Genomic DNA, 24,965 nt, shown 5'->3' with positions numbered 1-24,965 from the left:
ATGCCAGCTATTTAAAAGGAATGCACCTGCATTCACATATGAGGAGATAAAGCCACCTGACAATATTCTTTTCGCAGGGTTTCCTGGCAATATTTGAATCCTTCTCAAGCAATATAACATTTACAATTTAAGGACAAGTTTACCTAAATGCCACCCTGAAGTCCTTCTTGCGTGCCACCTCATTTGGCTAGAGTGGCAACTTGCTCCTCTCTCAATCCCAAAATGAACAAAAGAAAAGAAACAAAGAGACAAACCACGGAAGGGCCTTAATTCTAATGTTTATTTCGTGAATAAAATTTGACTACCCAGCAATCTGCAGCAAGGGTCAAAAGTTGAGAGACCCGTTCATATAAAGAAACAGCGTGATTCCAAGATAAGACAGTCCGTTAACCAAGTTGTCTTAACAAATAACGCCTTCTTAAAGCTGACCTTGGACCTGCCAGACACAAAGACATCCTTCACTGTCAATCCTTACACTGCGCCTCTGTATCGAAGATTAAGAGCAAGATAAGCTCTGGATTTGGGCCCGTTCAATTAGAACTGGGAAGCGGAAGGAATACGGCCCATCCACACCCACAATTACTCACCCAGCTTTAACTACCACTCAAGTTCTTGGCACCAGGGTCAAGCTGTTCTTCCCTTTCCTTTAGCAAATCTTCAGAGGATTAACGTCGCCTTGTTTGTGAGTTCCCAATGCAAAAGTAAATCACCGCCGTGTGTTTAGTTCAGTTGTTTTCCACCTTCCTAAAGTCAGAGCAAATCTCCAGGTAAGCACAAGGCTGTGAGTGCTATTAACCACAGAGGAAGACAAGGAAGAACTCATGTCATAGGAGAGTTCTTTAAAATACAGGCTAAAGTTCACCACCTCAGGCATTCTCGCCTAACACATCATGAATGACCCTTGGAAGTTTTTAAAATATATATATTTGGAGTTTCAGGGACATGAGCGCCAATGTCTGGGGCCATCAAGCCAATCCTGAAGAAACTTGGGATAGAAAGAGGGGGGGCTTATTGCAAGCCACTTCAACAGCACTTCAACAAGGTCTTAGGTATGCAATGTTACAGGTACACCGTGCAATATTTACATAGACAAGGATAGGAGCCCCTTGTGGGCTGTTTGAATGCTCACTCAAGAGAAGACCAGGGACTCTAGCTGCTCAGGTATTCTTGAGAACAGCTACCTGAATAGCTCTTGGAAGCAGAAATACAGCTTTCTCATCCGCTGAGCATTGATCGCTTACCTGAACTGGACATATTTGTGGAATGAAAGGATTACAGATTACCATCCTTCTTCGCAGGAAATGGTTATTTATTCCTGGAAGATGTAGACAACTATACGCACCACTTCCCCATCCTATTCTGACCTCAGTTTCTTGAACAACTGCTGAAAATGCTGCTAAAACAAGGAACACGTGTCCATGTTTCTATATGGACCTCTGTCTCAAAATAGCCATTATGCTAAACCAGGAGTTTTTCAAACAAAACCAGGAAATCAATTCAACCAAGCCTATCCATCATTAGCACTCAGCAATTGCCATTAGCCATGCAAATTAGAGGCAAAACTTTTGCGCAGCTTAAAATTTAGTAATTACAGTCCACCTCCCGACCGCGTTTGTCTAATTTGAATTGTCTTGAAGGCTAAGAGCACCTTTGATCCTTACAAGTCAACTTGACTATTCCAACCCATTGCAGGAGCAAGACTGATCTTTAGAGCAGACTCTTCTTTGGTCTAATTAACACCTTTGCTTACTTAGCAACAGGAACTGCAATTACACGCTTGTGCTAATAACCATTTTATTGTTTATAACTTGTGCAACTTTGGATGCCAATTTCAGCTGGAAGGTATAAAATGCCCAGATTATGAATAACTCAAGCCTTAATCTGGGATGTTCCTAGATTTGTTTTCAGAGCCGGCAATGTGATGTTTGGATGTGTGAACTGTAACCATATAATTGTAACTATAACCCTAATGTGAAATAATATTTATAAAGGCTAAAAAAATATTTGGTCCCCATTTATATCAATGACATCAACAGGAAGCGATACAAAATAGGCAGCCAATCCTATGCAAAATACACTTGCCCACAATAAGGGTTTGTTAAAAGTTCCAGGAAATAAGAAACACCGTCTCTCTAATCACATTTCTAGAATATTTTTGGTACCAATGGAAACGCCACTCCGTATTGGACTTCCCTTGTACCCAACCTGAGTCAATCCCTTTTAACAACTGGGTACACACAGTCCTGCCTCTCAAAAATGCCAAGACATAGGTACATTCCTGGGCCCTGCCCTTGTTGCCATCCTGAGCAGCTGCCCGGGGTCACCCAAAAAGGATTCATGCCAGTATCACTCAGCTGCAGACTGGGACGGCTGAGCCTTCCTACCGCACAAACCCTCCCAAGAATATGAAGTCAGATCCTACAAAGCCTGGGGTTCCCCTCTGGGTGATGCCAACAGGAGGGCGATGACTCTTGCCTTTGCCATGTTCCCATCCGGGTTGGCGGGGCGACTAGTCACTGCTCACCTGGCATGCACCATGAAGTGCCCCCCCCCCGGCCAAGCTCTTCTCCTTCCTGCATTTCTTGTGCAATTCAGCTGTAGGGTTATCCTTTCTTCTCTAAGGACCCCAATTCACCTCTCTGAAGGGGGGGAGGAGATCACAGTGCCCACAAAGCAACTGGGGGAGGGGCATGATTATCCTTCTCTGCTAAAGACCCCAATTCACCCCTCTGAAGGTGGGCGGCACCTTAGTGCCCACAAAGCATGGTTCAGAGGGGTGAATCGGGGTCCTTCTTAGTGGAAAGGATAGCCATGCTCCGCCCCCTAGTTGCTTTGTGGTTACTCAGATTTCCCCCCTCCCCTCTGAAGTACCCACAGAGCAACTGGGGGGGGGGCATGGTTATCCTTTCTCCTCTACTAATGACCCCAATTCACCCCTCTGAAGTGGGGGGGGGGCACTTCAGTGACCACAAAGGAGGAAAACAGGGCACCTTAATCCTTTCCTGGCCATCTCTAGAGCGCCCCCTCTCTTTCCAGGCAGGGACTGCAAGGCCGGAGATGTCTCCAGCCAGTGGAGTGGAGAGGGGCTGATCTCGGCCTGGCAATGCCGGGCAAAGGATCGCTCTGCCGCCTCCCCTCGCCCTTCCCTGCGGGGGAGGGGGAAGAAGAGAAGGGGGCTCTGGCTCCATCCAGCAGCATCGCCCCTTGAAGGCGTGGCTGGCGGGGTCCGCTCCCGCAGCTTCTCCCAGCGCCCCCTCCTCCTCTCCTTTCCCTCCCGCCGGGCCTGCTTCTTCTGTTCCAGCCCGCGCGGCCCTCTTTCTCTCTATCTCCTTTCCTCCATCGGCGGCGCGCGGCGGGCACGCGCACCTGGATGACCTCGTTGACCTCTCGGATGCACTCCACCATGTGCTGCAGGATCTGCTCGGCCGTCAGCACCTCGTAGCGGTAATCCTCCTCCTGCTCGTGGCCCAGGCCGCCTCCACCTCCTCCGCCTCCACCAGGGCCCGGCCCGCCTAACCCGCTGCCGCCGAGGCCTCCTCCTCCTCCACCGCCGGGCCCGAGGCCGCCCGTCTCGCCGCCCAGCAGCCCGTCGCGCTCGCCGCCCACGCCCAGCCCGGGCTCCACCAGCTCCACTTCGCCCAGGTCGAGGTTGTCGTCGTCGGGCTCGTCGTCGTCGTCGGGCTCGTCGTCGTCCTCCTCCTCGGCGCCGCTGTCCTCGCTGCACTCCTCGTCCTCGTCGAACTCATAGTTGTAGCCTTCGTCCGAGTCCATGGCGGCGCGAGGGCGGGGGGGGGGGCGGGCGGGCGCGCGCGCGCGCGGGGAGTGGGGCGGGGGGGCGGCAGCCGGAGCACGCGAGGCGGGCGGAGAAGGGCCCGCGAGCGGGGCGGCGCCCTCCTCCTCCTCCCCCCCCACTGGGATCCGAAGGCTTCGGGCCTTGCACGCCTCCTTTCCTGTCGGCGGAGCGATCGCCACACCAAGCCCGCCCGCCCGTCCGCCGCCGCCGCTCCTCACAGGCGCCGCTGAGCCAACAAAGGGACGCGTCCGGCCCGCTCCGTCACCTCGACGCACGCCACCACGCACGCACGCACGCACCGGCGCACGCACGCACACGGCGGGACGCGCCGCGACGAGCGCCGCGACGGCGGAGGGCGGGGCAAAGCCGCGCCCCGCCTTTTTTTCCCATCCCTCCTCCCCCCCTTCTTTCTCTCTCTCCCTGCCTCTCTCGCTAGGGCGAGTGGGCGGGCTCCCGCGTCCATCTTGAGCGTGGCTTGGGAGGGGATTTGGTCACGCGGGAGTCATCTCGGGAGGGTGCGCGCGCGCGCGCGCGTTCCCTCGCCCGCCTGCCTTTGCTCGCCACAAAGGGGGGGGGTAAAAATAAAAGAGGGATGGCGGCCGCCATCTTGGGTGTGTCAAACGCTGGTTGTGTGAGGGGGCGGGGGTGCGTGTTTGTGTGGAGGGCGGTTTGGTTTCCTCACGAGGCCCGCAGCTTAAATGCTGAGCCGGCTTGGCATGGCAGATTCTTTTATATATACAACATACATACACACACACATCCGGTTTTCTTTCGCTTCTTGGATGAGAAGATCTGGCAGAACTGAAGAAGCTTCTTGGATGAGAACCGAAATTTCTTCAAAGGAAAAAAAACAAGCTCTGACAGGATAGCGGGGATCCTATCCTATGAGAAGCCAAAGGTCTTCCAAAGGAAAAGCAAGATACTCCAGTTGCCTCCTGAAAAAGCACCTTTGGGACTTAATTCTGCCTTGCAAGCTGATCAAATTGGGTTATGGAGTAGTCTCGGGCAGCTTTTACCCATGAACCCAGAACATGGGGCTAAATAAACCATGGTTAAGCATCCTGGACAAATCTTAGTCTGGTTTGCTTCTCTCTCTCTCTCTCACACACACACACACACACACACAGCCGCTGCATTTATGCCCTGGAGTCGTTTTACAGTTTTCCTATAGTATAGCCTTTATTGTCATTATACATCATGTATTCAACGAAATTAGTTTTAGCCTCACTGGTGCAATCCGTGACAACAAATGCAAACAACATAAATCGTATAAGGAATAATCCTTATGCAAGTAATTAGAGGGAAAAGAACTAGACACGCATTTCCACATCTGCGTGGAGTGATTTGTGTTTAAGAGTATGACAGCCCAAGGATAGAAACTATTAATCTTTTAAGGGGCAGTCTGGATGTTTTTAAAGATCTTTTTCCTTGCTGATCCCCGTTTTTATTTCCTAATGGTGAGGTGACTTGTACATTGTCAAGAACTAAGCTGAGAATGTCAGGGATGAAGCTTTATTTACAAACCACGATGGCTGGTTTCTGACCATGCCTAGGTCAGGGGAAACTTTCACTCGGAATGTCCCTCATCCCACTTAAAAAGGACTCGCACGCAGCTTTTGGTTCCATGGGTTTTCTATTTATCAATATTTACTGCCCAAAAAATTAAAATGGACACTTTCATAGAACATTTATTTACTGAATCTGGTATAAATAGAAATGTTAAACCCGTAAGATATCAACCTCAATGCCTGTGTCTTAGACTCGTGTATGAATAAGGCTTTCTTGTATTTGTAAATTCTGCACCTTAGCTATGCATGTCAGAGTATTTTTTCTGAATTTTCCATTATATTGGTGTTTTAATACATATTCCTTCATTTTCACTGCATCTTAATCTTATTCATACAAGAGAAGATGTGGAATAAAAGAGACTAGTTAAGGCCATCAAGCCCACTCCCAATTCAATGAAAGAATCCAAAAATGGCAAGCGAGTAATGGCCAAAGTCTGAATACACACAGTATAGCAAAAAGAAGCTCACAGCACCACTTCCTCTAGTCAGTGGTCCTACCCTCAAAAGAAAAGCTTGTAGATAATGGTAATAAACTAGAGTGGGGTAATAAAAAAGCAACTTGGGTCTAACCGCCCACTTCCATCGGCTGCTACCAATAAAAGACAATGGATGTGTCTGGCAAGCCTAACCTGTTGCTCAAAGATCCTTCCTTTGATATGCCCTGCCATGCTGGTTTTTTACTGTCAGGATGGAGCTAGATTTCTACCTGCAGGGCCAGTGTCCTCTTAAAGCTTTGCTTTGTAGGGTGAGATGAATGGCACATAAATTGAAGAAGTGAGAGAGGAAGAAAGAGAGGAGAGGGGAAAGGGAAAAGAAAGGAAAGGGAGGAAGACAAAAAAGGAAAAGAGAGGGAGGAGAGGGATGGAAGGCAGGGAGTGGAGAAAAGAAAGGAACAAGAAAAACAAAGAAGGAAAGAGAAAAAGAGAAAAAGAAAGTGAGAAAAAAAGTGAGAAAGAAAAAGAAAGAAAAAGAGTGAGAAAGAAGAAAGATAGAGAAAAAGTGAGTGAGAAAAAAAGAAAAAAGAGAAAGAAAAAGAAAGAAAACAAAAAAGAGAAAGAAGGAAAGAAAGAAAAAAGAAAGAAGGAAAAAGCGAGAAAGAAAAGGGAAAAAGAGAAAGAGAAAGAAAGAGAAAAAGAAAGAACAAAAGAAAGAGAGAAAGGGAGAGAGTGAGAAAGAAAAAAGAAAGACAGAGAAAAAGAAAGGAAAGAGTGAGAAAGAAAGAGATAGAGAAAAGGAGAGTGAGAAAGAAAGAAAAAAGAAAAAGTGAGTAAGAAAGAAAGAAAGAAAGAAAGAAAGAAAGAAAGAAAGAAAGAAAGAAAGAAAGAAAGAGCGCAGGGAGCCAGACGGAGACCGATCCCGTTTCTCCGCTCCGGCCACCCGCGAAGCTTCTCCGGGGGGGGGCGCCACCCCCGAGAACGCGCGGGGGGGGGAGGTGGGTGGGTGGGGCTGCCCGCCGCCTCTCACGTGACCCGGCTGCGTCGCATGACCCGCGAAGCGAAGGCTTCTTCCTCCTGCCGTTCGTCGTCCCCGCCGGGCAGCCTCCGTCCAGCTGCTGCAGGGATGGCGGGCACGACGGGCGCGCTGCTCCTGCTCCTGACCGCCGGCTGGGGCGCTGCCGTGTGGCCGCAGCCGCAGTGGCTCCGCCAGGACCCCCAGAGCCTCTGCCGGCTCAGCTCCCGGCAGTTCCGATTCGCCTATGCCAACGACTCGGCGGTGGAGCCGGGCTGCGATGTGCTGGACGGGGCGTTCCGACGTTACTGGCAGCTGATTTTCCCGCCCGGGCTCCAGGAGAGAGCAGGTGCGGAAGGGGAGGGGAGGGGGCAGCGGGGCAGGGAGGGAGGGAGGGGGTCCTGCTTGCGCCCCTCTTTTTTTGCACGCGATGTTATGCGGGGCAGCAAAGATGCCGCGTTCCCACGATCTGCTTCCCTCTGCGGAGCTTCGCTAGGAATTTCGCTTGAAGGTGGGGGGGCGTAGGGGACTTCGCTCGGGGCTTCTGCAGCTGAACGAGTTGGGCGATCCTTTGCTTGGGTTGAGAACGTGTTGTTGGGCAGGCAAACAGGATAAGTTGAACCATGGCCCTAGCAGAACTTTTCCTTTCTTTTCCCCTACCCAAGAGCGGAGACCCTGAAACTGGGCACATAACTGTCCAAGCCCCCTTTCCCAAAACCCATTTGATCTAAGTTGGCGGGCTTTGAAATAAGCCAGATATTGGATAAGAACAGGGCAGCGCCTCTGGAACAAAGCAGAAGTCCCATGTCTGCTGAGTTGGAAGTAACTCCCATTGAAATTAGGGTGAAATTACTTACCCACGCCCAAGAAATGCAAGATTCTGTATCTCTCACAATTGTGATCTTAAGCATTTTGCTCTGGGAAGAAGCTGTCAGTCCTGACAGGTAAATCAAGGAAACAAATCCACAAGGAAGGTGAAAACCATTCCACCCCCCCTCCCCTCTAATAATAGAATCTTGCAAGCTTGATTGGTCTCCACCTCCCTCCCCTTATACTTCTGTGAATTGGGGAAGTGATTGTCTTTACTGCTTTCATATGCTATCACATTTGCCCTGGACATTAAATATTTCAGCCCCTTTTGGCTAGGTGAACAGGTTTGCGTACTCTATTTCCCCAAAAATAAGACAGGATCTTATTTTCTTTTGACCCCCAAAATAACCACTTGGCCTTATTTTCGGGGAGGCCTTATTATTTTTGAGGTTCAGGAGGCGGCGAGCGTGGTCACCTCGCGGCTGCTGCTGTGTTGCAATATTTTGCAGGGAGGGCTTATTTTATCGCATGCGCTCAAAAGCCCACTTGGGCTTATTATCCGGTGAGGTCTTATTTTCGGGGAAACAGGGTACTAGTAATTTTCAACGTATAGCTGTAATTGAGCCTGGCAATTACATAAGACATAAGTTGGGACGGTCAAAAAGCACACAACCAAACCGGTTCTTGCGAAATTTTGTTTTTTTTGGTGGCAACCATTAAGAAAACAGAACGAAGTAAATGCCAGTCATAAAATATAAATAAAACAGGATCACATTCAGTATAGAGCCATGTTTTTCCACCTGGATCATTTAAGTCATATGGTCTTCTTTCTAGCTTGGGAAATGCTGGGAGTTGGAGTCCACACTTCTTAAAGTAGCCAAGGCTGAAAAACCACGAGTCTTAGAGCAGGGGTGCCAAACCGCCAGTGTCATGTGACATCTCGGGACTTTCTTCCCCTTTGCTAAACTAGGTGTGGGTGTGGCCAGCGCATGATGTACCTGGCCCGCGGGCCACAAGTTTGACTCCCCTGTTTTAAGGAAACCAAATATTGCAAATACCCTATTTTTTGGAGTATAAGACTCACTCCCCCCCCCAAAAAAAGAGGGTGAAAATTTGAGTGTGTCCTATGCATCGAATGTAGCCCCGCCCGCCCACCAGCCCCCACCCCTTGGCCTCTGCCTCCCAGCAATTTACCTCCTTGCAGCAAATGGGGCTTGAGGCCTGCAATAGGCTATGGCAATCCCTGCAGCCTGAAACAGCTGATCATGGGGAGGCCCTGCTGAAACTGAAATTGAAAGAGAAATGGGCAGTGTGCTGTTTGCTGCAAGGAGGCAAATTGCTGGGAATCAGAGGCAGATTTTTTTCCCCCTTGTGCTAATCAGGCGAAACTGAAAGGCTGTTTGCTGCAAGGAGGTAAGTCAATAACTATAAATGCCTATAGAATGTCCAAATTATTAGACTTATTTTTTAAAGATTACTTTATTGTTGTTCTATCTAGACAACGTAACAAAATGAAGAAGCTTTTTAAAATAAATGCTTGCTCTGAAGGGGCCCAGTGCTATTGTATCTGCTTTTAAATGGCAGAAAATAATGTGTACTTCCAGAAAGCACATCATTTTTAACAACATCTGTACAAGTATAGTCTGAAATGTAACACCACAAACAATGTATATCGTCTGTACTGTTTGCTGTTTGCTGCAAGGAGGCAACTTTCTGGGAGGCAGAGGCAGATTTTTCCCCCCTTGTTTTCCTCCCCAAAAGCTAGATGCGTCTTACACTTCGGAATGTCTTATACTCTGAAAAATATGGTAGTCTGAATGACCAGAAAATGGCAGTTTTCAGGATCTCTTTGCTACCCATAATAGTTACCCTGGATTTTTGCACTCACCCAAAACATTTCTATCTTTAGTTGGTTCCATAAGCAAAGAATTTCCTAATGGTAAAAGGAAGGAAGTAATAAAAATGAGCTGTCACAAGGGGATTACAGCTGATCATAGTTCCTCATTCCTTCATTTTCTAGTTTTCTACCACTATGGCAATCTCTCCTAGAATATGCAATCTCAAAAGTCGATCTGTGTCTGCTGTCAGACCTCACACCTAACCTTCACCGTACAGGCACTTACTGTACTTTTTAGAATATAAGACACTTCCGCTCATAAAAGAGGGTGGAAATGTTGGTGCGTCTTATACACCGAATATGGCCAATTTTGGCCTCCCGAAGCCCCACCCGCAGAGGGTATGGGAGGCCTGCAGAGTGCTCCTGGGGGCTGGGGAGAGCAAAAACGACAGGTCTGGAGGGCTTGGGAGACCAAAACCGGGGCTGTTTTTCACTCATTTTTTGCAAAATACGGGGCACAGAGGGGGTTTGGGAGGCCTGCAGAGTGCTCCTGGGGGCCGGAGAAAGCAAAAACCGTATGCGCGGAGGCGAAAACTATATTTTTTTCTTGTCATTCTCTTTGAACTCTTGGTGCGTTTATACTCTTTCTCCGTGGAACTGGTTCCTGGTACCGAAAAGATGGGGGGGGGGGGCGGAGGGGGTTTGCAGCTTGTTTTAAAATGCCTTTAGGTCAGTGTTTCTCAACCTTGGCGACTTGAAGTCCCGTGGACTTCAATTCCCAGAATCCAGCTTTGCTGGCTGGGGAATTCTGGGAGTTGAAGTCCACAGGACCTCCAAGTCGCCAAGGTTGAGACACACTGCGTTAGGTGGTTATGATATCTTTACGAAACAGCCCCCTCTTGCCTTACCAGCCTCCCTCCGCCTGCTTACACCAGATGTCAGGCCTTCACGGTAGATAGGAATCACAAAAACTGGGATATTTGTTTTCACGTCTCGTTTTTTTTTAAATTCTAAGCTTCAAGGCTGCTTGGTTAAAAGGAAAAAAAAACCCACCCCAAGATGAATTATCATTATTATTATTTTAAATAAAGGAAGCTTCGTGTAACTGCTACTTGGAGAGAGATTACCTTGCTTTGGTAAGGCCACACTTGGAATCCTGCATTCAGTTCTGGTCGCCACGATGTAAAAAAGATGTGGAGACTCTAGAAAGAGTGCAGAGAAGAGCAACAAAGATGATTAGGGGACTGGAGGCTAAAACATATGAAGAACGGTTGCAGGAACTGGGTATGTTTAGCTTAAGAGAACGAAGGACTAGGGGAGACATGATAGCATTCTTCCAATATCTCAGGGGTTGCCACAAAGAAGAGGGAGTCTAGCTATTCTCCAAGGCACCTGAGGGTAGGACAAGAAGCAATGGGTGGAAACTAATCAAGGAGAGAAGCAACTTAGAACTGAGGAGAAACTTCCTGACAGTTAGAACAATTAATCAGTGGAACAGCTTGCCTCCAGAAGTTGTGAATGCTCCAACAATACAGGTTTTTAAGAAGATGTTGGATAGCCATCTGTCTGAAATGGTATAGGGTTTCCTGCCTAGGCAGGGGGTTGGACTAGAAGACCTCCAAGGTCCCTTCCAACTCTGCTATAGTATTGTATTGTATTTCCAATTGTCTATTGCAGGGAGCGACGGCAAGGACCTGTGTCCTAACCTCCTCGTCTCCGTGACCGAAGCAGGATGCAGTGGCTATCCCACCCTTGGATCTCCGGAGAACTGTAAGGAAATGGTGTCTTAATTCAATGCTGGTGGCCGGGTTGGCATCGCTAAGGTTACGGTTAGTAGGGTGCCTTTAAGACTGTGATGGCAAACGGTACCCTGCTGACCACAAGCTCAGTGATGGCACCTTTCTAGAGTCTTCACGTCCTTTTTGTAATGTGGTGACCAAAACTGGACCTCTTCTAAACAACCACAGACGGCCACCCAGGTTTTAGGGGAGCTTCCCAATTTTAGCCCTTGATGGCTCTGCAGGCCCAACGTTCCCAAAACAAGCCCTGAAATTATAAATTCTCACTCCTAATAAAAAGACGATGTCGGCCGTTTGCCTTGAGGAATGCCAACTTCTAAGCAGTGGGGTTCAGTGGCTAAGACGCTAGGAGCTTGTCGATCAGAAAGTTCGGCAGTTCGAATCCCTAGCGCCGCGTAACGGAGTGAGCTCCCGTGACTTGTCCCAGCTTCTGCCAACCTAGCAGTTCGAAAGCAGGTAAAAAATGCAAGTAGGAAAATAGGAACCACCTTTGGTGGGAAGGGAACAGCGTTCCATGCGCCTTCGGCGTTGAGTCATGCCGGCCACATGACCACGGAGACATCTTTGGACAGCTCTGGCTCTTTGGCTTTGAAACGGAGATGAGCACCGCCCCCTAGAGTCGGGAAGGACTAGCACATACTGTGTGTACGAGGGGAACCTTTAACTTTTAACTTCTCAGCTTTAAAATTTTTAATTCAGCTGCTTGTTTTGTTCCCCAAATGAACTTCCAGATAAGCTCAGCGTTTCGGTGGATCTGATGCTACTCACAGCCACCAACATCTGGGGTGCCCTCAGAGGTAAGACGAGGGGCAGGGACAGCTTTCCATCGCTTTCTTTGTAGCTTGGTACTCTGACTTTTTGTCGTCAAACTGATGTGATTCTGCCTTGTTCCCTAGGATTGGAGACCTTCAGCCAGCTTCCCTGGAGGGACGAAGATGGGACAGTGAGTACGGGATACTCGGGAAGGGTATACAACATCTGTGGTTCATTGCTTTGTTTGGGTGTGACTGTATGTGTGGAGCGACAGCAGGAATTGTGGTTTGTCAACAGAACAGTGGCTATAAACCCCAGCAGTGAGGCTTACTCAACAAACCATGTTTAACCAAAGCAGTGGTGGGTTGCAGGCGGTACGCCCATATCAGAGCCTTTCCGGAGCACCGTTCCAGTATGGTGCTCCAGAAGGCCCACCCTCCCAAGCTCCTTATCTGTCCTTTAAAGCCTTCGGCGCTTCCGTACATGGTACGTACAGCGCCTGCGCAAAGCTCTACTGAGCAGCTGGAGCATTGCGGAGGCTTGCGAAGGCGTCGCTGGCAGGTACAATGCAAGCGTATGCCATGCGCGTCCATGTACGCGACGCCAGGCGGGATCCAGAACCCACCACTGAACCAAAGTCATGGATTAGTGCTGTCATGTCAAGATTAAATAGGTAAAGGTAAAGGTTCCCCTCGCACATATGTGCTAGCCGTTCCCAACTCCAGGGGGCAGTGCTCATCTCCCTTTCAAAGCCCAAGAGCCAGCGCTGTCCAAAGACGTCTCCGTGGTCATGTGGCCGGCATGACTCAACGCCGAAGGCGCATGGAACGCTGTTCCCTTCCCACCAAAGGTGGTTCCTATTTTTCTACTTGCATTTTTTTTACGTGCTTTCGAACTGCTAGGTTGGCAGAAGCTGGGACAAATAATGGGAGCTCACTCCATTACGCGGCGCTAGGGATTCGAACCGCCGAACTGCCGACCTTTCTGATCGACAAGCTCAGCGTCTTAGCCACTGTTCCACCAATTAAGTAAGACCCAACTAATTAGATTCACCCAATTTGCTGAAGCGAAATCCAAACATCATTTCATGTGATCTGTGAGAACAGACAGACAGCGTCGTGCCGTGGTTAAGGCAGCAAGCCAGCAACTGGGAGACTGGAAGTGCTAACTCCCACCTTAGGGACAAAGTTAGCCGGGTGACGTTGGGCTAATTACCAGGCGATGGTGAGTTCTAGTCTTGCCTTAGGCATGAAAGCCGTCTGGGTGATCTTGCGCCAAGACCCTTCCAAGGAAAAAGGCAACAGCAAAGCATTTCTGAAAATGTTGTCAAGGAAACTGCACGGACTAGTCAAGGCTGTTGCCAACAATGAAGAATGACTCACAAGCAGACCCAAATGAGTTCATGTATCTATTCCACTTGGAAATGGGGGAAAAAAACAGTTGCAACCAGCTGCTTTCCCCTGAGGGTCTGTTTTCTGCCCAAACCAGAAAGAGGGCTGAGAAAATATCGACAGACCCCTCACATCCCGGACATAAAGCGTGTCAATGTCTCCCTTCAGGATGCCTCTATAGGGCATTGTGTACCAAAACAACTAGACACAAAGATAGTTTTTTCCCCCCGATACCATCCCTCTGCTGAACACCTAATTCCCACCGCAGTGTCTTAGGTCTAAAGGTATTTATCCATGTAGTAGGGCTGTATTGTTGTAATCCTTCTCATCTTCTCACCTTTCTTACTATTCTTCTGCTATTGGTATCTTACGACTGATGACTTGTTATTTGTAACTTAATGATGAATGATGCTATGATTTATGATCTATGGCTGATTACTTGCTTATATGTACATTGTGAGCTTCTGCACTGGAGACAAATGAGTTGTGTGTCCACTTGGCCTATAAAGAATCCTCTCCCTCCTCTCTTATCCCTTCTCTCCTCTCCGCTCTCCCCTCTATCCCTCTCCTTCCCTCCCCTCTCCTCTCCCCTCTCCTCTCCCTTCTCTCCTCTCCTTTCTCTCTTCTCCCTTTTCTCCTCCTCTCTTTTCTCTCCTCCCTTTTCTCCTCTCCTTTCTCTCTCCCCCCCTCTTCTCCCTTCTCTCTTCCCTCCCCTCCCCTCTCCCTTTTCTCCTCTTCTTTCTCTCTTCTCTCCCTTTTCTCCTCTCCTCTCCTTTCTCTCCTCCCTTTTCTCCTCTCCCTTCTCTCCTCCCTCCCCTCCCCTTTCCCTTCTTTCCTCTCCCTTTTCTCCTCTCCCTTCTCCCCTCCCCTCCCATTCTATCCCAGTCTGAAGCTTGATCTAATTCAAGCTGCCATTTGCAATTCACTTTTGCTAGCTGTTATTTGTTCTTCAAAGGACTTTGCAGCTTAACACGGGGCCAGGGAAGATCCCGTGGCATCTCATAAACCCTAGACCTGAATTCTTGAAGAGCTTGTTTAGTCCTCCAAGCACATGGCCTGATTTTCACTCTCATCGGAGAAGGCCAGATCCCTGGGGGGAAGTTTACGCTGGGCATTTGGGTCAACTGGGTCTTATCTTCTCCTTCATATAGTTCTACCTCAACAAGACAGACGTGGTTGATTTCCCTCGCTTCCCACACCGAGGTCTGCTCCTTGACACATCTCGCCATTTCCTGCCTCTGAGAAACATCCTGGAGACCCTGGTAGGTGAATCTGGAAGCGACCTAGAAGACCCTGGGAGATCTTACATCAGATGAGCACGTTATTCTACTGACTGACTTAATTCAAGTTCTTCACCACAACCCTCCCCTTACCTTCACGAGCCTTGGGGCCTTCTGACGTTTCCCTCTTAGGCTTAGGTGGTTCTGTGTGGTGATTGCAAGGAAGTGTCCTCATGTCCGCCCTTGAGGTGGGAGGATTGGTAGGGCAGCCAGGGTGGTGTAGTTGTTTAGGGCAGCGGTTACCAACTGGTGGTCCATGGGCCACTGATGATCCGTGAGAAAATTTTGGTGGCCCTCAGAAAAATTATTTGCCTTTTTTATTTTGCACTAAATCAGGGCTCCTCAAACGACGACCCCTGGGACGGATACATGCAATGAATGTTTGTGTTGCTGAAGAGACTCTCCCCCTTCGAGGTCTTTTTGTAGGGGTGGGAGGGGGGCAGAAATTCCAACTTGGGGTCTGCTTCAGCCTCTTGGGCGAAGGCTGGAGGGAAGCGCCGCTAGTGACGAAGAGCCAGAGGGCCTTGTACCAGTAGGACTACATCATGGCCTGGAACTGGCTGACCATCTCAGCCCACCTCCAGGCGCCGGTACTTGGCCTTGCACTCCAGCAGGTCTTCCTTCTGCTTGGAAAGCCTATGCTCCTAGTCCTCAGTGAGGTGCTTCTGCTGAGCTTCCTTCTCGGTCAGATCCAATTTGAGCTGAGCTGTTTTGCAAACCCTTCCTCATGGTGGCTGCTTAGCTCCAGCAACCGCTTCCTGTTGGGGTCCTAAGGAGCTCAGGCGGGCAGGCGAGGAGTGGCTGGGAGGGGAGGGGCAAATAGAGACCGGCAAGGCATCCCTGAACGTGAGTGACATTGAGTTGGCCACGCCCAGCCAATCCCGTGACCACCTTGCCACGCCCACCCGGCCAGTCATTAGGCAGATCGTATGAGTGGTCTGCAGGATTTATAATTATGAGATCCCTGAGGTCTGAAAGGTTGGTGACCCCTGGTTTAGGGTTGGGATTCATTCAGCCACAGAGAATGGGGAATTCTGGGAGTTGAAGTCCACCCATCTTAAAAGCTGCCGTGGTTGAGAAACCCTCCTCTACAGCATAAGAAAGAAGCTGTGCAGAGCAATAATTCAGAGCAAGGTTTGTTGGGCGAAGAAGGAGTAGCCACCTTTGCAATATCTGAAGGGTTTTCTGAGCCGTAGATGAGTCCTTGGTTCATCTCATCACGATTGCTAAGGAATGCAGGTTTTTTTTCCAAAACCACCTCTCCTTCCCTCAGGACGCCATGGCGTACAACAAATTTAACGTGTTCCACTGGCACATTGTGGACGACCCATCGTTTCCGTTCAAAAGCATGGTGTTCCCGGATCTCAGTTCGAAGGTGAGCAGTCGCATCTCCCACTGAACCGCTGACGTTTAGTCGGGAGTGGGTTGCTACAGGTTTGCCCAGGTTTGGGAGAGCCCGTAGCTAACGTTACGGCCGGTGCGGAGAACCTCCAAATCCCATCCCTGGCTGGCCTCGCCCACCACTCTCCTCCCAGGAGTCCCCACACAGCCCGTTTTGGATGCGAGGTACCGTATTTTTCAGCGTATAAAGAGGCTGAAAATCTGGGTGCGTCTTATACACGGAATATTGCATTTTTTGGCCTCCTGAAACTCCGACCCTTCACCAAAATGGCTGTGCATAGCTTTCAGAAGGCTTTCAGAGAGCTCCTGGGGGCTGGGGAGGGCAGAAATGAGCAAAGAATGGCCCATTTTTGCCCCCAGCCCCCAGCAGCACTCTATAATCTTCCTAAAGGCTATCCATTCCCTTTTTGAGGGGACAGAAAACGAGCCTGTTTTCGTGAAAAATGGGCTGTTTTTTGCTCATTTTTGCTCTACAAGCCTCCTAAGCAACAAACAGGCCTGATTTCATGAAAAACGGGGCGTTGTTGGGAGGTTTACAGACTGCAAAAACTTTTTTTTAAATTTTCCTCTTCAACACCTTGCTTCGTCTTATATTCCAGTGCGTCTTATACTCCGAGAAATATGGTAAATGCAGGAGACTCCGGGATGTTGGGGGGTGGGGGTGGGAAACGGGCCTCCCAGAAGTCCCAGAAAGCTGAAAACTCTTTGATCAGAGCGAGATCTCAGCCAGCAAGCCATAGTCCTCCCCTCGGTATAAGATTTGAAGGATGGAGCTCCTTGACGCGCCATTCAATAGGAGCCATATACTGTATGTATGTATGTATGCGGTGGCTCAGTGGCTAAGACGCTGAGCTTGTCGATCATAAAGGTTGGCAGTTCGGCGGTTTGAATCCCTAGCGCTGCGTAATGGAGTGAGCTCCCGTGACTTGTCCCAGCTTCTGCCAACCTAGCAGTTTGAAAGCAAGTAAAAAATGCAAGTAGAAAAATAGAAACCACCTTTGGTGGGAAGGGAACAGCATTCCGTGCGCCTTTGGCGTTGAGTCATGCTGGCCACATGAACAGGGAGACGTCTTCAGACAGCGCTGGCTCTTCAGCTTTGAAACGGAGATGAGCACCACCCCCTAGAGTCAGGAACGACTAGCACATATGTACAAGGGGAACCTTTACCTATATTTATATTTTTAGGGCTCCTATAACTCGGCCACTCACATATACACTCCTGATGATGTGAATATGGTCATTGAATATGCCCGGTTGCGTGGAATTCGAGTGATTCCAGAATTTGACACCCCCGGACATACTCTCTCTTGGGGGCCAGGTAAGAACTCTTTTGGGATGAGAAAACAATCTTGGGATTGAACCCGCATCGGTGCCGAGTTAGAATCTGGACAGACGCGTGTTATCCCTGGAAAAGAGGTGCTGAAACAAGCACCCCCAGAACAACCTGCTCACCAGGAGGGAATATTCAACAGCAAAAAGCAAGATTATGGTTTGCTTTGCTGGTTGAAGAAAAGAGGGAGAAGACAAAAGTAATGATTTCATGGCTTCCAGACTGGATCAGCCGTCCCCAACCTTCAAAGTGTGCTGGGTTGGAAATGCCCTGAGAATTTGTTGGGCTAAGGCCGTGTTCCCCAACTGTGGCCATTTTAAGATGCGTGGACTATAATTCCCAGAATTCCCCACTCAGCATGCCAGTAATGAGGAATCCTGGGAGTTGAAGTCCACACACCTGAACGTTCACAAGATTGGGAAACACTGTAATAGACGAACACATCTCTTTTCCTGCAATATTCATTTGCACTTAGTAGTTTTGTGGATGTTTTGTTCATTTATTCCCTTATCCATCCATCTTTCCTTCCTTCCTTCCTTCCTTCCTTCCTTCCTTCCTTCCTTCCTTCCTTCCCTTTCCTTCCTTCTTCCTTCTTCCTCCTTCCTCCTTCCTTCCACCTTCCTTCCTTCTTTTCCTTCCTTCCTCCTTTCTCCTTCCTTTCTTCTTTCTTTCTTTCTCTTTCCTTCCTTCCTTCCTTCCTTCCTTCCTTCCTTCTTTCTCCTTCCTTCCTTCTTCCTCCTTCCTCCTCCCTTCTTCCCTCCTTCCTCCTTCCTTCTTTCTCCTTCCTTCCTCCTTCCTTCTTTCTCCTTCCTCCTTCCTTCTTTCTCCTTCCTTCCTCCTTCCTTCTTTCTCCTTCCTTCCTCCTTTCTTCTTTCTTTCTCTTTCCTTCCTTCCTTCCTCCTTTCTGCTTCTTTCTTTCTTTCTTTTTCCTTCCTTCCTTCCACCTTTCTCTTCCTTCCTTCCTTCTCCCAGGTGTCCCAGGCTTATTGACTCCATGTTACGAGTCCACAAAACCCAGCGGGACCTACGGGCCAGTCAACCCCATCCTCAACTCCACTTACCAGTTCATGGCTTCGTTTTTTGCTGAAGTTAGCGCCATCTTCCCAGATTTCTACCTTCACCTGGGAGGAGATGAGGTGGACTTCACTTGTTGGTGGGTTTTGTTTTCCTTGGGGAATCTGGGAGGGGAAGGATGGAGAGAAGGCGAATATATGGTGGGGCAGAAGGGAAAAGATTGATAATGGTGATAATGACATCTTGGGTTGGAACTAGCAAAGAGATCGATGGCTATAAAACATACATTGGGAAACCTATTGTTACACTAAGATGGATCCTTAGGCAAAAAGAACGTGCCCCACACAAGGATATACTGTATTTCTTTGGACTATAAGACACACCGGTGTATAAGACGCACCTGTCAGGCCTGCAGCCGGTTCCTTTTAGGATCTTTGGCCTGCCACACTAATATTCTATTTTGCTATGCTGCTTCATCAGTGGACTTGTGGGTGTGGGGGCAAGATCATGAACTTTCAACTGGGTGGGAAAACCTGGGAAGCTTTCAGATTCAGGTTAACGTCAGCATTCCAAATAACATCCAAAATTAAATCAGAGTCCAAGGCAAAGTATTGCTCAAAGTTCCAATTTATGAAGAGAGCCACGTTGGCACATCTGGGAAAACCCGAATCTGAAAGCTTCCTGGTTTTCCCCCACCCAGTTGAAAGTTCAAGATCTTGCCCCCCACACCCACACGTCCATCCCATGGTCCAATCTCCCACTGCCATGCTGGCAGCTTCCATCCATCCAGTTGCCATCAGGTGCAGAGACAAAGGATGACCTTGGCTTCTAGAAAGGAATTTTATTTTGACAACAACACATTCTACTCCCTACTATCCCCCCTCCCAATTCTCCATTAATGAAACAGCATAGTAAAATAGAGTATTAGTGTGGCAGGCCAAAGATTCTAAAAGAAACCGGCTGCAGGTGTGACAACATCAAGATTTTGAAGAGGTAAGTACGAAAAAAAGGTTTTGCCTTCCTTTAGCCCCTAGCAGCCCTCTGCAGGCTTCAGCAGGGCTGAGGGGAGGCAAAAAAAACCCTGTTTCTGCCTTGCCCCAGCCCTGCTGAAGCCTGCAGAAGGCTGCTGGGGCCTGAGGGAAGGCAAAAACAAAAAAAGCCTCTCTTTTTGCAAAAAACAGGCCGACTCAGGGTCCCCAACTTTGGCCACTTTAAGACTTGTGAACTTCAATTCCCAGAATTCCCCTAGCCAGCCCTCCAGACCAGAAGTCTTAAAAGCGGCCAAGACTAGCCACTCTGGTGTGGCTGATGTATTTATAAAGCATGAGGAACGCTTCCATTTTTATTTTTGATGGCCTACCAAGGATCCCTTTGAGGAACTAGAACAGTGTTTCTCAATCTTGGCAACTTGAAGATGTCTGGACTTCAAATCCCAGAATTCCCCAGCCAGCGAATGCTGGCTGGGGAATTCTGGGAATTGAAGTCCAGACATCTTCAAGTTGCCAAGATTGAGAAACACTGAACTAGACTTTGGAAGTCTTGAGCATCCAACTTTGACCCAACTCTTCTGTTCCCACGTAGGAGGTCTAACCCAGACATCCAAGCATTCATGGAGAAGATGCAATTTGGCAAAGACTATTCCAAGTTAGAATCCTTCTACATTCAAAGGTAAAGTGATCCTTCCCCTCCATTGCTAAGTGTTTGTTTGGGGCAAGAAAACAAGGGCCACCCTCCCTCAAACTGGTCCTCCCCAAAGATCGTGCCCCACTTCCCATCGGCCAAGCCAAGGTGCAGATCATGTCAGTTCGTCAGGCGTGGCTTCTTGGTCGACAAAGGTAAGCATTGGGCCAGGAAGCTGTCTTGCTAAGCTTCCTGTTTTCCTGTTTTCTTTTTCTTTTGCCCTCAAATGGACTTCCCCTCCCATGTCAGGAGACTTACTTGAGAGCTACCAGATGAAGGCAGGGAGAAAAGGGAAGGTTTGATGCAGGGAAATTGAAACAGGGGCTTATGTGACGCTTTCTCCTTCTCTTGGCTCTTCTCTTTGCTCCAGGCTGCTGGATATCGTCGCATCTTACAAGAAAGGTTACATGGTGTGGCAAGAAGTATTCGATAATGGTGTGAAGGTAAGGATTGTGCTGGGAGAACTCAGGATGCTCTAGGCCGTGTGTGCGTGTGTATCAAACTCAACACCCCATGGCCGGATCTGGTCCAGGGGGTGCTTAGATCCAGGGCTCCAAATAGCATCCAAAAGTAAATCAAAGTCCGAGGCAAAGGATTGCTCAAAGTTCCAATTTATTAAGAGAACCATGTTGGCACATCTGGGAAAACCCGAATCTGAAAGCTTCCCCGGTTTTCCCCACCCAGTTGAAAGTTCAAGATCTTGCCCCCCATCCCCCACCCACAAGTCCATCCCTTGGTCCAATCTCCGACTTCCATGCTGGCAGCTTCCATCCACCCAGTTCTGGTCAGGTGCAGAGGTGCAAAGATAAAGGATGACCTTGGCTTTCTAGAAAGATGGTTGTTATGGCTATATGTCATCTAACTCCGTACAATCCCCACTCCCATTTTCCCACCATAGAAAATGCATAATAGAATAATAGAAGGTGTGTCAGGCCAAAGATCCAAAAGGAAAGGTGGCTGCAGGCCTGACGGAAGGATTGTGTGGGGAGAACTCAGGATGCTCTAGGCCAGGGGCGTCAAACTCAAGACCTGGGGGCGGGGGCGGATCTGTCCCACGGGGTGCTAAGATCTGATGCGCGGGGCCACCCTGGAAACAGCAAAGGACCGGCCTGCGGTGCCTCTGACAGCGAAAACGGAGCTCGGGAGACCTGGCCTCTGTTTTCCCTGGCAGAGGGCTGCAAGAAGCTGTCGCAGCTGAAAACGGAGCTTGCAAGGACCACAGGCGGCACTCCCAAACTCCGTTTTCACTGAGAATGTTGCAGGAGGCCGTCACAGACAAAAATAGAGTTTGGGGGCCCATTTTTTTCTGGCAGGACACTCGGGCCTCCATAGGTGCCCCCAACACAAGTGACGTCGAGCTGTTCCATGCCCACTCTAGCCACCCCCCCCAAGGTCAAACACAACGCTGATGCGGCCCTCGATGAAATCGAGTTTGACACCCCTGTTCTAAGGCTGCTTCTCTTCTCTCCCTTCCTGAATTGCTTCTCGCCGACTAAACTGGAAGGGTATGGTCCTCGAATTACGACTGCAATCGCCACTGGGCTTTGGGCCATAAGCTGTTGTCTTGCACAAGAATCTAGTCAACTAACTGTCAGCCCTCGATAAGTTAGGTCAACAGAATTCGCAGGCGGCTGGGCTTAGATCGTTTGTGGCAATGTAAGGATTCTAAGCTGATGACACTTTTAAGTCCGCCTTCCAGCTCAGCCTCTTCTTCTACAGTGCCGCTCTCAGTATTGTCAATATTGGAGCCTACTCACAACCACACATCCTTTGTTAAGGCACATAGACCTCCTGTAGATGTCTTCTTCTGGACTTCAGTCCCTCTTCCATTCTCTGTTTTGACCAGGTGAATCCTAATACAGTGATACATGTGTGGAAAGGGGCACCCGTCACTTTTCAAGAGGAGATGTCCCGTGTCACGGAGGCTGGTTTCCGGACCCTGCTCTCCTCCCCTTGGTACTTGAACGTCATCTCCTACGGGCAGGATTGGTTGGCAGCATATAAGGTGGAACCCCTGGCCTTCAAAGGTGGGTTTTCCCCCCGTGTAGCCCCATCAACAGTACAATACGTAATAGTACTAATAATCTACAGAGAGAACCACTTTGCTTTGGTGGTTGAGGCACTAGTTTAGAAAGTGGAAGACTTGAGTTCTAGTCCCACTTTAGGCATGTAATCCAGCTGGGTGACTTTAAGGCCATCACCAGGAGACGGTGAGTTCTAGTCTCACCTTAGGCATGAAATCCATATGGGTGACTTTAAGCCCATCACCAGGAGACGGTGAGTTGTAGTCCCACTTTAGGCATGAAAGCCAGTTGGGTGACTTTAGGCCAATCACTAAGAGACAGTGAGTTCTAGTCCTACCTTAGGCATGAAAGCCAGTTGTGGCTTTCTCTCTCTCTCTGTCTCTCTCCCTCTCTCTCTCACACACTGTCTGTCTCTGTCTGTCTTTCTCTCTCTCTGTATCTCTGTCTGTCTCTCTTCCTTCTCTCTCTCTCTCTGTGTCTCTCTCTCTTTCTATCTGTCGGTGTCTGTGTCTCTCTCTGTCTCTCTCTCTCTCAGCCCAACCCACTTCACAGGGAGGTTGTTTTGGGGGGAAAGAGGCGGAAGGTTTTGTCAGATGCATTTACATCCTTGAGTTATTTGTAAAAACAATAAAGGCAGGAGATAAACAAACACCTTTGTGTCTCTTCCAACAGGCAGCGCAGAACAGAAAAAACTGGTTATTGGGGGAGAAGCCTGCATGTGGGGCGAATACGTGGATGCAACCAATTTAACCCCCAGGCTGTGGTAAGAGTTATTCTCACGTTTCAACGGCAGACTCTTGCAAAACCCCCATACACTTCCCCTCTCCTTTCCTTTCTCTTCAAGGGAATCAAGGAGGTTTCCTTGAGACGCTTTCTCAAAATACATTTCTGCCCCGGGGACTCAAATTCCTCTTATCTGACTGCTGCAATGGGTTGGCTCGCTCCCTTCTGTTCCTCAAGGCTTTTCTCACAGCCCATTCACAGATAGCAAAAACCAGCCCAGTTGTGCAAAAAAAGGAAAAGTTTCTGTAGAAATGTTAGCCTGGCGACTGGCAACAGGGAGCCGCAAAAGAGGGATGAAAGAGCCACATGCAGCTCCAGAGCTGTTGATTGCTGACCCCTGGTATAAACTCTCCAAACTGAGCCACACTTGTTCATCTCCTCCAGGCCCAGAGCCGGGGCTGTCGCTGAGCGTTTGTGGAGCAACGAGACGGTTCGAAACCAGCAAGATGCTTACGCCCGCTTGTCAGATTTCCGGTGCAAATTGCTCAGGTAATGCCCGTTCTTCTTCTTCTTCTTCTTCTTCTTCTTCTTCTTCTTCTTCTTCTTCTTCTTCTTCTTCTTCTTCTTCTTCTTCTTCTTCTTCTTCTTCTTCTTCTTCTTCTTCTTCTTCTTCTTCTTCTTTTCTTCTTCCTCTTATTTCTCCTCGCTCTGTTAGGCCACATCAATCATTCCAACGTCTGCGTTTATTCCGGCATCTCATTGCCCGTAATTGGATATAGGCAGTCCTCGACTTACAGTTGGATTATAGTTCTGGAAATCCACGTGGATCAATCTTTGAGAAGCAGAAATAAAGAGTTGGAAATACCTTAGACAAGGTTAATTTTTGATAAAACTTCCATTTCTGGTCTTTTCTTGTGAATATTTTTTTTTAGCTTGGTTGGCTTTGTGAAAAGGCACAGGTGATGTCTTTGAAAAAAACTTAATGGCATCTCTACTTTTTATTTATATTCTTTTTTTAAAAAAAAATCTGCTAGACTCTTCCCTAAATAGCATCTTCTAACAATATTTTTCTTTTCTTTTTTTCAGGCGAGGTATCCAGGCCGAACCCCTCTATACCGGATTTTGTGAATTTGACGCAGTTTGATTTTACAATCACCTCTCCCCCCCCCCCCCCCCCGCAAATATCTGTACTAATATGTGCAGGGAGATTCTTTCTTTTTTTAAAAAAAAACCACAAATATTTCAATAAATCACTTCCCTATTATTTGAAGCCTTTTTTTCTTAAAGAAGAAGCTCATTTAAAATGGTCATTCTTTCTTTTTTAAGGCACAAGGCAAATTTGATTTTAAGGCACAAATCGCCTGCTGGCATTTCTACCAAAACAAACGCATCGCCAAGGAGAGACTCTCTGGCCCCGTGATGGCAAACCTATGGCACACCTGCCAGAGGTGGCATGCACAGCCCTCTCTGTGGGCACATGAGCTGTTGCCAGCTGCTCTTCTGGTTTCTGGAGCGCCGGCCAGAGTCCGAAAAGCGGGCTGAAAAACAGAGTGGGTTTTGGGCGTTTTGGGGCGTTTTTCTTTGCAGGTGCTGGACGGCCAAAAATTGGCCTGAAAAACGGCCTGAAAAATTGGCATGTGTACGCCAGTCAGCCGATGCTCTGGCGCGCGCCTGCCCACACATCACATCCATTCTAGTTTGGGCACTCTGCACTGAAAAGGTTCACCATCACCACTATATCCTCTCCCTTTCTCCACTGTTACTTCTAGCAGTTCTGCCGTTCTGGCTGGCATTTGGCATACGATACCAGCAGGTGGCAGTGCTAGTCTGGGGGATTAAGACCTCCCACCCACCCTCCTTCCCCTTCCTTTTCCCTCCCCCTTCGGAGGGAAAATTTCCGAGTTCCTAGGATGGCAGAAGGAGTAGAGTAATTACTATGCACCGCTATTCTTTTTAACAATCGCTGTCGCTTTGCTTGGCAGTGCAAATTGTTACCTTTTGCGTGAGCCTTTGTTCCTAGCAGGGTGGGCGACTTTGACAAGCACACACACACACACACACACACACACACACACACACACAGGGAGAGGGAGAGAAAAAGAGACTTGGCATT

General features: G+C 48.7%; 2 protein-coding genes across 2 annotated transcripts in view; one reads left to right on the top strand and one right to left on the bottom strand.

Annotated features, from left to right (window-relative positions):
- ARIH1 (ariadne RBR E3 ubiquitin protein ligase 1) overlaps positions 1 to 4,082 on the bottom strand; it is a 31,332-nt gene extending 27,250 nt beyond the window's left edge. The window contains exon 1 of the mRNA XM_081964642.1: positions 3,367 to 4,082. Within this exon, the coding sequence (XP_081820768.1) occupies positions 3,367 to 3,771 (405 nt within the window). The 5' untranslated portion in view covers positions 3,772 to 4,082. The remainder of the gene's footprint in view (positions 1 to 3,366) is intronic.
- Positions 4,083 to 6,819: 2,737 nt separating this feature from the next.
- HEXA (hexosaminidase subunit alpha) lies at positions 6,820 to 24,069 on the top strand. The gene is made up of 14 exons (XM_081964646.1): positions 6,820 to 7,159; positions 11,135 to 11,227; positions 11,988 to 12,053; positions 12,153 to 12,199; positions 14,552 to 14,662; positions 15,954 to 16,055; positions 17,267 to 17,399; positions 18,384 to 18,564; positions 20,007 to 20,093; positions 20,476 to 20,548; positions 21,952 to 22,132; positions 22,802 to 22,892; positions 23,297 to 23,401; positions 23,939 to 24,069. The coding sequence occupies exons 1-14, from the start codon at positions 6,844 to 6,846 to the stop codon at positions 23,994 to 23,996; spliced, it is 1,644 nt and encodes a 547-aa protein (XP_081820772.1). The 5' UTR covers positions 6,820 to 6,843; the 3' UTR covers positions 23,997 to 24,069.
- The last annotated feature ends 896 nt before the right edge of the window (positions 24,070 to 24,965 follow it).

This window comes from Natrix helvetica (assembly GCF_964273705.1).
Source record: "Natrix helvetica genome assembly, chromosome: 12".
Classification (NCBI taxonomy): domain Eukaryota; kingdom Metazoa; phylum Chordata; class Lepidosauria; order Squamata; family Natricidae; genus Natrix; species Natrix helvetica.
This window is presented reverse-complemented; position numbering and strand designations above follow the sequence as displayed.

What these genes read in the sequence shown, in the direction of transcription:
- HEXA (XM_081964646.1), top strand. Translation starts at nt 6,844, where the DNA reads ATGACCCGCGAAGCGAAGGCTTCTTCCTCCTGCCGTTCGTCGTCCCCG. An exon ending in GAATCCTTCTACATTCAAAG is followed by an intron (nt 20,094 to 20,475) that starts GTAAAGTGATCC and finishes TCTTTGCTCCAG; the next exon opens with GCTGCTGGATATCGTCGCAT. An exon ending in TATTCGATAATGGTGTGAAG is followed by an intron (nt 20,549 to 21,951) that starts GTAAGGATTGTG and finishes TGTTTTGACCAG; the next exon opens with GTGAATCCTAATACAGTGAT.